Consider the following 12650-nt stretch of genomic DNA (forward strand, 5'->3'; position numbering starts at 1 on the left):
TGGCAGGCAGGTGAGCAGTTGGGAGCCAGCAGTCCTGGATTGTGAGAGGGATTCCAGATTGGAGGGCATGCAGGCTGGGCTGAGGGACACCCCCCACCCCAATCATGAATTTCATGCATCAGGCCTCTAGTGTATATATAAAACCCTCATATGCAAACAGATTGAACAGCAGAACAACCAAACGGGTCACTATGACCACCAGGTGGTGCGTGCAGAACATGGCAGGCATCAGCAGCAGACGGCAGTGTGTGGAACGTGGTGGGCATTGGCTGCGGCAGGATGGTGGAGCAGGTGAGTGGGGACACCAGACCAAGGTGGTGTGCTTGTCACTGTCATCAGGGTGAGCCTCCAGTGGTTACTGAAAATTCTTTGCTCCCACATGCTGTGGTCCCGCAGGGCGCTTGCACCTGCTGCTGTTGCCAGCCCCACTCGCACCTGCTGCCAGCACAAAAGCCGAAGCTCACACCCACTGCTGGCGCCCAGAGCCCACCCTGATCACTCAGTGCTGTCAGCGGGTGCCAGTAGCAGCTGCTGACCCCAATCACCCCTTAGGGCTTCTCCAACTCCTCCTGCTCCTGAGGGGTGATCCGGGCGGGCAGCCACCTCTCGCACCCACTGCTGGCGATGGCCCCAATCACACCCACTGCTGGTGCCGGCCCACTAGCACCTGCAGCCAGCGCCAGAGCCACTGCTCACACCCGCTGATGGCGCCAGTTCCCCCGCTCCCCCAATTGTTCCACACTATCAGGAGTGTGAGCAGGGCTGGCGCAGTGAGCACATGGGAGTGGTTGTGGTGGGAGTGGGATGCGGGCCATGACAGGAGGGGCCGAGTGGGGGCTCGGAAGATGGGCCAAGACCCACCCGTGCCCATTGCAACCTCGCGACCCAGTTCCTTTTAAGGTGCATGACTCATGCACCTTAAAAGATGCATGTACCTTATAATATACAAACATTTTGGCCTGTTTCTCTTAATTTAGATTTAAAATAAAAGCATTAAGAAAGAGCCCAGCTAGCATAGTTCAGTGGTTGAGCATCAACCTATGAACCAGGTCACGGTTTGGTTCCAGTCAGGACTCATGCCCCAGTTGTGGGGTGTGCAGGACGCAGCCTATCAATGATTCCCTCTCATCACTGATGCTTCTCTCTCTCTCTCCTTCTCCCTTTGTGTCTAAAATCAAAAAAAAAAAAAATTTAAAGAAAAAACACACTGAAATATATAGGAGTAAATGAGGCATTTTATCTGCACATGATCTCAAATGGTTCAAGAACAAAAGATATATATTTATTTCATAAATTTGTTTCCTTTAGTTTGAGATTATGTCAAAATAAAAAAACCAGGAAATAAAGGAAAAAAGAAAGGCATATGCTCCAAGTAGAGTATTTTCATCTTCTTTTATTGAAGGAAATAAAACCTGTGCTGCAGAGGCAGCAGTACCTCGGAGTATAACAAGGTAGCCAATGGGGCTGACACGACAAGCCTCAGTGCTGGCCAGGGGTCCTACCATAGTGGCAAGACCAAAACCACAAAGATAGCAGGAGGTAGCAAACATCCCAGACACCCAGTGCAAGCATTTCCATTTGCAGAGAGCGTGGCCATGCATTGTGAAAACAGGGTCCCCTCCCAGCTAGCAGAGTATCATCTCAGGCCACCAGATCCATCCAAACTAACATGTAGTCTCAGATTTGGAGATCCTTCCCTTTGACCAAAAGATTCAGGCCATCGGAAGATCTCATTTAATCTTTCAGCTCCTTATCCCAAAAGGAAAAAGAGACTGAGTTCTTAAAATACCACATGAGTATAGCTGGACAGGTGCTGATGTCCAGCCTTGTTCTAAAAGCAGCTAATTTTTTTTTCCCCCTGACTTCTCACACTGCTCTCACTCAGCATAGGCCCTAGGAAACTTCTCAGTGTTCTAAACAAGGACAGAATGGGGAGCAGCAGTCTAAAGGATGTAGGGAGTCAAACGCTGCTACATAGAGAGCCAAGACCGTTTCACAAGAAATAGCATGGGGAACACTACTAGGTCAAGATCCTCCCAAACATCTGTAGAAGCACAAAGAAAAAGTGGTAGCTCTCTCTTCCCGTATCAGTATCAGCTGTGCCATAGTCATGGTCCAGGAAGTTGAACCATTTCATGCCCCTGACAGATTATCAACCACCATGGCATTCCTCAAGCTGTTCCAATTTTCAAGTACAAACTGGTATTTGGGCAGTTCAGTCACAGAAAATCAAGAACTAAAGAAACCTCAACCAACTACAAATTGATAATGTGATAAAGCCAAAAATTTATACAGCCAAAAACCGATTGGCTGGGGGTTTAGGAGGAGGTGGTAGGTGAAGAAGATTTTGCTAGGTAGAAATAGGAGTCCAAGGGTTTATTCATGTAAGCTCGGATCATAAATCACCCTCACATCCACAAATCGAGAGGAAATTCCTTATTTAGATAGCCATCATCTGATTAGTCGGTTGCATTTCTCTTCAAAGCTGGACACATAGTTTTCAAGGATCAAAGTCTTGAGAGCACTAGACCAGAAAATGGGAGGAGCAAGGCAAGGAAGAGAGAGCATCAAGGGTTGGAATTTCTGGAATTAGCATTAATTTCATGGAAGGCTTGGCACAATGAGGCTGGGGTGAGCGTGGTTTCAGTGATTGTTCTTGGCTGCCTCCTTTGCTGCAGCGATCAGTGGAGTGAGGCTGGAGAGGGGCTTGGCAATCTTCAGGAACTGATGCTAGAAAAGAAAAAGAAAAAAAGCAAAAGTCACATGACAGTTTGCCATTACAAGATGTTAAGGGCATCCATGTCTGCACAAAGATGCTACCTGGAGAGCTTCAGATTATCCCCAAATTGAAGGACATCCTTGAAAGACAACAAACCATTTTGGAAAACTGGCAGTATCTACTTTCAACTAAACACAATCTATCCTACATCCCGGCAATTCCATTCCTAGGGACACTTCCAAGAGGAGTTTGTGCATCCATCAAGAGACAGATGTAAAGGCTGTGCATCACGGCTTTACTTCTAATAGTCATAACTAAAAAGAACCCAAATGTCCAAGAGAATGGAAGGATGAAAATGTTATGGTCATAAAATACTACACAGGAAATTACACAGAAATAAAATAATAACTGGTACACTGACAATGAGATGAAGCCCACAAACATTATGTTGAATAAAAAAGCCAGATACAAATGATTTTATATTATATTAGGTAAGACTAAACTATGGTGATCATCAGAAAAATAATTACCTCTGTGGGAAGGTATTGACTAAACACGACTCAATGATATGCTGAAACACTGCATTTTAGGAGCATTGGTCTCATAATTTGTGCTATCCTTGAATCCAGTAAGGTTAATTAATTCAGTAAGGACTTGATCAATAGCTTGGTCCTAACCAAAATCACTTTTATTGGACTGTACTCGGGGCCATATCCCCAACTATTAAAGAAGACTTTTTGGAGAAAACACCATATGAAAACTGCATGCACATTTTCAATAAAACGGACATGAAAAACAATGATTTACATAATCCAGTCTCTTAATTAAAAAATTATTTTCCTTACATTTAATAGTAAAAAGCTTTGTGCCTTGAGAATAGGGGATATTTCTTCAATTGGTAAGAATATAGGAACTATTACATTTCCTTTTCTGTCCTGACTACCAGGAAACTAGGAACCAAATTTGATGTTTAAACAAAACAATTTAACTAAAATTATTTGCACATTTGATTTTTTTTTTTTTGGTCATCTTTATACATCCCTTTTTAATCATGTTGTATATGTGTACAGACACACACAGAAAAAATATATATAGATTCATTGCTAACAAGTTGCTCAACTTTTCAACTTCCTTTTAGACAGAGATAGGACATAAAGAGGTACTGAGAACAAGAAGTTACAATTTTCATAAAAGGAATAAAAGATTTGGCTAGTTCTAACCAGTTTGGCTCAGTGGATACAGCATCAACCCCTAAGGATTGAAGGGTCCCAGGTTCAATTCCGAGCAAGGGCATGTACCTTGGTTGCGGGCATATCCCCAGCAGGAGGCAGCTGATCGATGTTTCTCTCTCATTAATGTCTCTAACTCTCTATCCCTGTCCCTTCCTCTCTGTAAAAAAATCAATAAAACATATTTTTTAAAAAAGATCTGGCTAAATCATGCAGATATGAATTCCAACATAAGATCCTATGCACTTCTGTTTACAGATGTGTCTGCAGAGCAGAAATAGATGTGAAGCTTTCATTCTTTAAGATTTCGAGAGTCACGGTTTTAAGTATTTACAATGTACAGTAACAAGTTAAAGAGCCCATGTCCTCAGATCACATGCTCTATAAGCCTCTGAGCTGAGAAAACGGCATGATCAGCTATCCAACCGGGAGGCTTCAGTTTCCCTCTCTCTCTAGTGAACAAAGTAGACTAGATAAGCCCGAAGGCCCTTCCAGTGTTCACACTCTTTGAGCTCTTTTGAAAGACAACAAACCATTGAAAGACAACAAACCATTTTGGAAAACTGGCAGTATCTACTTTCAACTAAACACAATCTATCCTACATCCCGGCAATTCCATTCCTAGGGACACTTCCAAGAGGAGTTTGTGCATCCATCAAGAGACAGATGTAAAGGCTGTGCATCACGGCTTTACTTCTAATAGTCATAACTAAAAAGAACCCAAATGTCCAAGAGAATGGAAGGATGAAAATGAAAAAGCACAGGATGAAAAAGCACACAAACCTGAGAGCCTAATAAACATAGGTTGAAATGCTGAATTCCCCACTTATCAGGTATGCAATCATAAAAAAGCTACTAAATGCTTGAATGCTCATTTTTTTTTCACATGTAAACTTGGGAATAACAGAAGCTATAACTCTCAGGGTTATTATAAAGCATACATGAAAAATATATAAAGTTCTTAGTGCCTAGAGTGTGGTAAAGATTCAAAATCCTGCATTTATTATTAGTTATATTATTATATCGGTAAAACTCTAGAGGGCACTAATCTTTCAATAACTACAATTTGGTACCTACTTAACAATATGTTCAACTACAGGCTTGACATAGTATTTGCACATTTCCCAATGCCTAGGGTTTCCAGAACAAACCTCATATGAAAGGCAAAGGGATCCTATCTGTACTGCCTGTTATAAGGGGTTTTTAGTCCCAAAGGATTCTAGAGACTATTGGAGTACATTTGGCAGAACCCAGATCTTATATCTAATTGACCAATGCTCTGTAACCAGTAACCCCAATTACAAAGCAATGCTAAGTATGTTCCAGAGGGTAACATTTCAATTTATGCAATTCCATTCAATTTAACAAACTTTTTCTAAATACCTATTCTGAACTAGGTCCTAGTTATAAGAGGAGACCCAGAGATTAATAAAGTGGAGGTTGTAATCTAGTGGGAAAACAGGAATGTTCATTAACTAACTTCAATGCAGGGCAGTGTGATGGATCCTGCTCTGCCCTGCCCTGCTTAGTTGCTCTTGGTCCTAATACAAAAAAAAAAAAAAATTAAAAAAAAATGACTGACTGTACATGCCTACAGATTACTCACTGTTACAAAGTTATGTGATACTTATTAAATCGCCATAGGCAATGTACTAAAATATACTAGCAATAAGAAATTGTACCTGAAACATAAATGTTAAATACAAATAATGTGGCCTGCTAAAGATACTTTTTGCAACCATGTGAAATAATTAGTCTGTCTAACCAGAATTAAGCAGGTGGTAGTAAAAAGGACATGGTAAACTCCCGACTTTAGGTTTCGCCAAGTCTGGCAGAATATCACTGCCACCATCTGAGAGGGTTTCAACTGTAGAAACAGGAAAGACTTGAAAAGCTGCACTCTAACCTCCCCAAAATTTATGTCCTCTGACACCCTTTACTGAAAATGCAATTTTTTGAGCTTATCTCCCAGTAAACTAAAACTTTTGTAATAATTGCATATCAAATAGCATTTTCTACCAAAGACTCAAACTCTGCTAGCCTAATCAGGCAGAACAAAACAAGTGCTGAAGAAAGATACAAGCAAAGTTCAACAGGCGCTCAGATAATAGATTTTTCAGCTGAGCCTGGGAGAATGTAGAGTTTTAACAGGCTGAAGAAGAGCCTAAAGGAATGACAGGAGCAGAAGCCCAGGATGAAGAAGGTTAGGGAACTGGGAATATATGTAGCTCGAGTGTAAAACTGGTAAGAAGAGAGAAGCCAGGTTCTATAAAAACCCGTACCTCACAGACACAAATGAAGCAAAACAGGCTTGATTTCCAAAAACCAGTTACCTGTAACAGCTCTTTAGCTGAACCTCTCTTCTCCACATCCATCTCAAGACAGCGGTTCAGGAAGTCTCGGAAGATAGATGACAGCTTCTCTGGGTTCTGAAGCTCTGGGGTCCCATTGGTGGCAATGAGGTACAAGGCCTGACAACACAAGTGGAAAATCACTTTAGGTTCCAATGAGGTTTTCACTTGCTCCCAGACATACCCTCTAGACATATGGTCAGCTGCTTTATGCTCCTAGGACACAAAGAGGCAGCTTTGGTATACGGGAAAGAATATGACCAGGGATCGAGTTTAACGTTAAAAAGCCATGTGACCGGCCATAATGTAAACCAGTGAAATATTGATCAGCTGCCTCCTACACGTACATACCTACAACCTCAGTATGTGCCCTGACTAGGAATCTAACCCGCCACCTATTTTGGTGCACAGGACAATATTCCAACCAAGTCACACCAGCCATGGATTACTCTGCTTTTTTTCACAGCACCTGCCTCTGTTACTTATATATTAATTTATTTTCTAATATTAGAACGGTTTCTTGCTCATGATAGGAGCTCAATTGTTGAGTACTGTAGTAAAGTAATGAGTTACTGCTAATATCCCTTTTCTTTGAGCATCTATACTTTAAATTCAACACTGGTGGATTTTATCCAGAAAAGAGAGATTTAGGTTCAAAGCCATTGAGAATAACCTGAGTCCCATTTCCTGAAACTAAAGACAACAACTCAAAATCTTGTCATGGGACTAGCAACACTTACTCTCAGAGGGTTTTCGTTGAGGTATGGGGGCTCCCCTTCAATCATTTCGATGGCCATGATGCCCAGGGACCAGATATCGACCTTGGGCCCATAGGCTTTCCGTGTCACAACTTCTGGTGCCATCCAGTATGGGGTTCCCACCATGGTGCTCCGTTTGCTCTGCTCCGGGGTGATCTGGGCGCAGAATCCAAAATCAGCTAGAAAAAAGAAAGAAAGAAAGGAATTATATTTATGGGGTTCTCTTTTGTGAGTATTGACTATATTGCCTACTCCTAAGTGTCAATCTCTGCCTCACTCCCTTTCTCTCCAAAGATGAAGTCACATGATTGCCACTTTCATGCCCAGCTCCTAGCCTGTCCCAAATTCAACCTTAAAGAGAAGTAGGAGCAAAATAACAAATATCAACCCTGGCCTTTTACCCATCCTCAAGCCAAAAGGACTAGACATTAAAGCCCAAGCTGCCCATTTGGCCTTGATTACTTGCTCCAGTTCTTCTTTCTTCTTGAAAACAATCCCCATATCCCAAAATCTGGCAAGTAGGTCCTTGGTTTACTTTCTGGGCATGAGTTTCAGCCTTAATCTCTAATCACATACCATGAGGCATGGCCCCACTTTTATCAGTTCCTCACCCCGTGGCCAGAACAGAGACGGAGAACAGTCTTCCCATCCACCTATGACATAACCTGTTTGTTTGGACTACTGGTCCTTACACTTTTATTCTGCCTGAAGTTCACTTAGATTACATTGCAATTATATATTTATTTAAATTATGAGGTCTTTGACAGGAAGAACTATGTCTTCTCACTCATTTTTTTTTATTCCAAGAGGCTCTGGAATATAACAGACATATAATAAACATTTGCTGAATGGATAACTGAATGACAAAAATTACACTAAAATCATTTTTGTAATTATGTATTTCATGTAGATTGAGAACTACTTGAAAACATGTCCATCAGCACTTAGGGGGCACTCAGTACATTTTTTTGGCTAAGTGTATAAATGAATGAATGAAAATGACACCCTACATAATAGTCATATAAAGATCCTGCATATCCCAGGAAATGCTCTTCGGTGAGTTCTCTAGCTACTATTATATGAATGCTGTCCCACAGGAGACAGGGTCCCACAGGGAAGAGAAGCATTATCACTCCTACTCACTTAGCTTGACAGAGCCATCCATTCCCAACAGGATGTTGTCACTCTTGATATCTCTGTGAATGACCTGGTTGGAATGCAGAAACTCCAAAGCTTGCAGGCACTATTGAAGTGGTGTGAACAGAGAAAGGAAGGACTTATAATACGAAGACTTATAGGAAATCAACTAATCCAGCTTCCTAATTCTACAATAAAGTGAGGCCCCAACAAGTAAAAGGACTTGCTCCAAATGAGTGGCATAGATAGGTCTAGACTCTAGTCTTCTGTCTCCCAGTTAAACATTCTTTTAACATTCCATGCTGCTTTATACCTTTACTAGAGGCCCGGTGCACAAAATTTGTGTACGAGGCAAAGGGGAGGGTCCCTCAGTCCAGCCTGCATCCTCTTACAATCCAGGACCCTTTTGGGATAGTTCAACTGACCAGGCCTAAATTGGCAATTGGACATCCCTCTCACAATCCTGAACTGCTGACTCCTAACTGCTCGCCTGCCTGATCACCCCTAACCACTCTGCCTGCCTGCCTGATTGCTCCTAACCACTCATCTGTCTGCCTAATCACCCCTAGCCACTCTGTCTGCCTGCCTGATTGCTAATATGCTAATTAGACCAGACACAGAATGACCTTCCAGAATGACCAGTGGGGGGTTGGGATAGCGGGGCTGCAAGGCAGCTGGGACTGCGAGGGCTACTCCTGCACAATTTTCATGCATCAGGCCTCTAGTAATTTTATAATCGGAAAAAGTTATCTTTAAAGAAAAAAAATCATGGTGATAGAAATTTCAAAACAGGCATAATAAAAGAATGATGGGAGAGTCTGACTTCCCATCTAATTTCTCCCACCTGCACAGTGCCCAGGCTGAGATCCCACCAGATGTCGAACACTGACAGACAAGGGTATGGAGGCCACATCCTGCTCAAGGCTGGTTTGGCCACTGGCCTTACCTCACGGCAAACAGCTGCAATCTGGCCTTCATCCATACAGGTTTCCGTCACCACGTCTGTCAAAGAGCCTCCAGCCAAGTATTCCATGACAACCCACAGCTCATCTCCCACTAGGTAACTGTAGGGTAAAGGGTAAGAAGAAACAGAATACACTGAGCCATAGAACTGGATTTCAAAGGCTCGGCACATACACAGAGTGAACCTGCATTTCCATCAGCTCTGGAAGAGTCTGTTTTCTGGGGAAAAGCAGAAGCTGGGGGACAGAATTACTAACTTGATAGCTCTTAGGAATTCACCTGGAGAAAACAAAGCAGACTATTCTGTGAAACTCCAAAGGGCAGATCAGTAGGTTGAAGATATAAAATATAAAATTATATTTAGTCACAAGACAAAGCAATGCCTCCTAAAATTTGACACAATCCATACACCTCTAGAAGCACTAAAGCAGAGAGCACCCCACCATTTAACAAAGATAGGATTTGGAGTCCATGTTACCATTACAGGGAGTCACTCAACCTCCTTGAGGGTTCTCCCATGAGACCAAATACTGGGTCCTGTTCAAGACTCTCTCCCAGAATCTAGCACAGTAGGTGCCAATATTTACTGAAGAAATCAATCCTATATAATAAAAGCCTAATGTGCAAATAGACCGAATGGCAGAACAACTGGTGGAACAACTGGTTGCTATGACCCCACTGACTACCAGGGGGCAGACATTCAACGCAAGAGCTTCCCCCAGCCCGAAGTCCCCAGGCCCTGCTGGTAACCCCACAGATTGGCCTTGACCGCCAGCCAGGCCTAGGGACCCTACTTGTGCATAAAAATTTGTGCACCGGGCCTCTAGTTGGTAAAATAAAAGATAACTGTAAATATTTTAAAAAGAAGGCTATAAAACCCATTTAAAAGCTGTAATGTATTGTACAGAGTCATTGCTCTGCCAATGATCTATATTTTGAGTGTCTCTGATTCTAAGAATGCAATGAGTCCAGTAAGGGCTTCAGGACTAAAGGCTCTTCTAGTAAGCCAAGGGCTGCCATTTTGGACTGTATTCCTAAAGAGATCATGAGTTTGACATGAGTTAGAACCCATAATCACTGATAAAAGGATCACTTAGCCAGTCTGCTTAGCATCCTCAGCTATAGAATAAGACAAATAAAAACAAGGCTAGCCCAGAGCCCTACAGACTCTTTGCTAGCTTCAGACAAAGAAGCTAGACTGGCTTGGCTTGAGCTGTATGGTATGTCACCTTACCTTCATCCTGCCACTGGGAAGATGGGGGCACTGTTAGGGGTAGGGGAAAAGGAGGAGGAAAAAGGTCTCAAGCAAAGGCTAAGATCTGAATCTTATTCTCTTGACTATGAATCTAGTACTCCTTCCTTAAGATTATTTATAATTTAAAGTCTTGTAGTTTTTTTTTTGTTTTGTTTTTGTTTTGTTTTAAATATATTTTATTGATTTTTTACAGAGAGGAAGGGAGAGAGATAGAGAGCTAGAAACGTCGATGAGAGAGGAACATTGACCAGCTGCCTCTTGCACACCCCCTACTGGGGATGTGCCCGCAACCAAGGTACAAGCCCTTGACCGGAATCGAACCAGGGACCTTTCAGTCTGCAGACTGATGCTCTACCACTGAGCCAAACCGGTTTCGGCAAATCTTGTAGTTTCTTAATTTGCATAAAGAATAAATATGACAAATTAAATCTTTCTTCAACAATCTCTTTTGAGAGAGGACAGTAGTGATTTGAACCGAAAGAGAATTCAGAACTGGGTAAAAAGCCCTTCAGGGACATGAACCTATTTCCTTCCTAATAAAACAATGCACATTTATGGCCTCTCACCCAGCACACCAAAAAGACATCTGTCAACTTGGACTAATTGGAGGGAGAAGTTTGAGGGGCCTAGAGACTATCTCCAGACACGTGCAAAGCAGAGTTCATATACCTGGGCAAGATATAAAAAACAATGGGCATCCAGGTTCATGTTGTATTAAACACTTTGGGGCTACACATTGCACCAAGGTACCTTCAAAAATCACATCTTTAGATAAAGCCTCAGAGCATCACATATCTGGAGAACAAATACATGGAGTTCTCCTCTGGGGCAACTCTCAAAAATCACAGACTCTCTCTCCATTGCAATACCCCCACTGAGTGCTCAGGTGAAGGCTACTCACTTCTGTCCTCCCACAGGTGCTCCCACGTGCTTTTTTCCACATCCAGCTAGGAGCTATTTGAAGGTACGGGCTGAGCTTTATTTCCTTCCGATTCCACAGTTTAAGCCTCTGGATACACCAGCAAAGGCTTGATCGATACATTTATAAATTTTCTAATCCAATTGCCAGAACTGAAATTCCTCCAACAATGTCATCATGCATTTTATTGTTTAGCACCTCCCGTGATGAGGAACTCACTATCTTATGGGATAGGCCATATCCTTATTGGACAGTTTTCATTTTTCCCTATCCTGAGCCCCTTAGAGAAATAAATCTGGTATACTTATAGCCCTCAGTAGTGTGCCCAAGCTACATTCTCTGTCATAGGTTCTTAAAAGAGATGGGAAGGTAAGAGCTTTCAGAAGGTTCTTCAGAGCCAGTCATGACCCACAGCATATAGACAATCATCCCCCAAAAGGAGAAAGCTTTGTTCTCTACAGCTATCAACATCATATGCCAGGAAGGTCAAAGTTCAACTCCTTCCCTCTTTACAGAAACCGAAGCTTACTGATGATTTGTATGCAAAACAAGAAATCCGGCAGAAATAAAATCAGTTGGCAGTGCAATGGTATAAAGAGTAAAGGGATTAAAGTCCAAGACAGTCCAATTGCACCTCCACCTTTGCTGTCTCTGAAATCCAGGCAAGAAGCTCATTTTCTTTTTTCATATGTGGGCGAAAAGAACATGACACGGTGCTAGGGATATTCAAATGCAAAACCCTCCTCTGCTGCTTACTGATGTGCTGGTTGTTAACTTCTATGAACCTCGGTTTCTTAGATAATAAATCCTGCCTCACAAGTAATGCAGAACACAAATGCTAGCTACAACCACCATTATTATGTTGAAGAATAGAATTCTGATGAACTGGAGCAATAGGCTGAAAAAATCAAAATGGGATTTAATGAAGACAACTAAGAAGTTCTACATTACCAGCTTAAGACATGGTCATGTAAAACAAAACAAAAAAGATCAGAGATTTTAATTGACTCCAATTTACAATGAAACATGTAAACATGGGGGTTTACAATGAAACATGCCTCCTTAAAATAATAATAATAATAATAATAATAATAATAATAATAATAAATGAAATCACTAGCTTGTGTTGCATTTAGAACAAAGAAGTCCCACTCTCTCCATTCTGGTCAAATCTGAAATAAAAATACTGAGTGTCACGTTTTGTGAGAATACCAGACAAGCTAGAATTTATTCAGGAGGGTGAACATGATGAGGAAAGTTTAAGATACTGAATGATTTGAAAGCCTAAAGGCCTGACCCAGGCCAAGGGGCTGAAGGAC

At 42.0% G+C, this 12650-nt stretch overlaps 1 protein-coding gene across 9 annotated transcripts in view; it reads right to left on the bottom strand.

Annotated features, from left to right (window-relative positions):
- Window positions 1-1373: 1373 nt before the first annotated feature.
- Window positions 1374-12650, bottom strand: part of PAK1 (p21 (RAC1) activated kinase 1) — a 110948-nt gene continuing 99671 nt past the window's right edge. For all 9 annotated transcript variants that reach the window (XM_036428546.2, XM_036428541.2, XM_036428542.2 and 6 more), the window contains exons 11-15: window positions 9141-9258; window positions 8201-8300; window positions 7040-7236; window positions 6282-6419; window positions 1374-2730 (exon numbers count right to left, since the gene is read on the bottom strand). In XM_036428546.2, coding sequence (XP_036284439.1) covers window positions 2644-2730; window positions 6282-6419; window positions 7040-7236; window positions 8201-8300; window positions 9141-9258 — 640 coding nt within the window. In that variant the 3' untranslated portion in view covers window positions 1374-2643. The remainder of the gene's footprint in view (window positions 2731-6281; window positions 6420-7039; window positions 7237-8200; window positions 8301-9140; window positions 9259-12650) is intronic.

This window comes from Pipistrellus kuhlii, unplaced genomic scaffold, assembly GCF_014108245.1.
Source record: "Pipistrellus kuhlii isolate mPipKuh1 unplaced genomic scaffold, mPipKuh1.p scaffold_m20_p_9, whole genome shotgun sequence".
Classification (NCBI taxonomy): Eukaryota; Metazoa; Chordata; class Mammalia; order Chiroptera; family Vespertilionidae; genus Pipistrellus; species Pipistrellus kuhlii.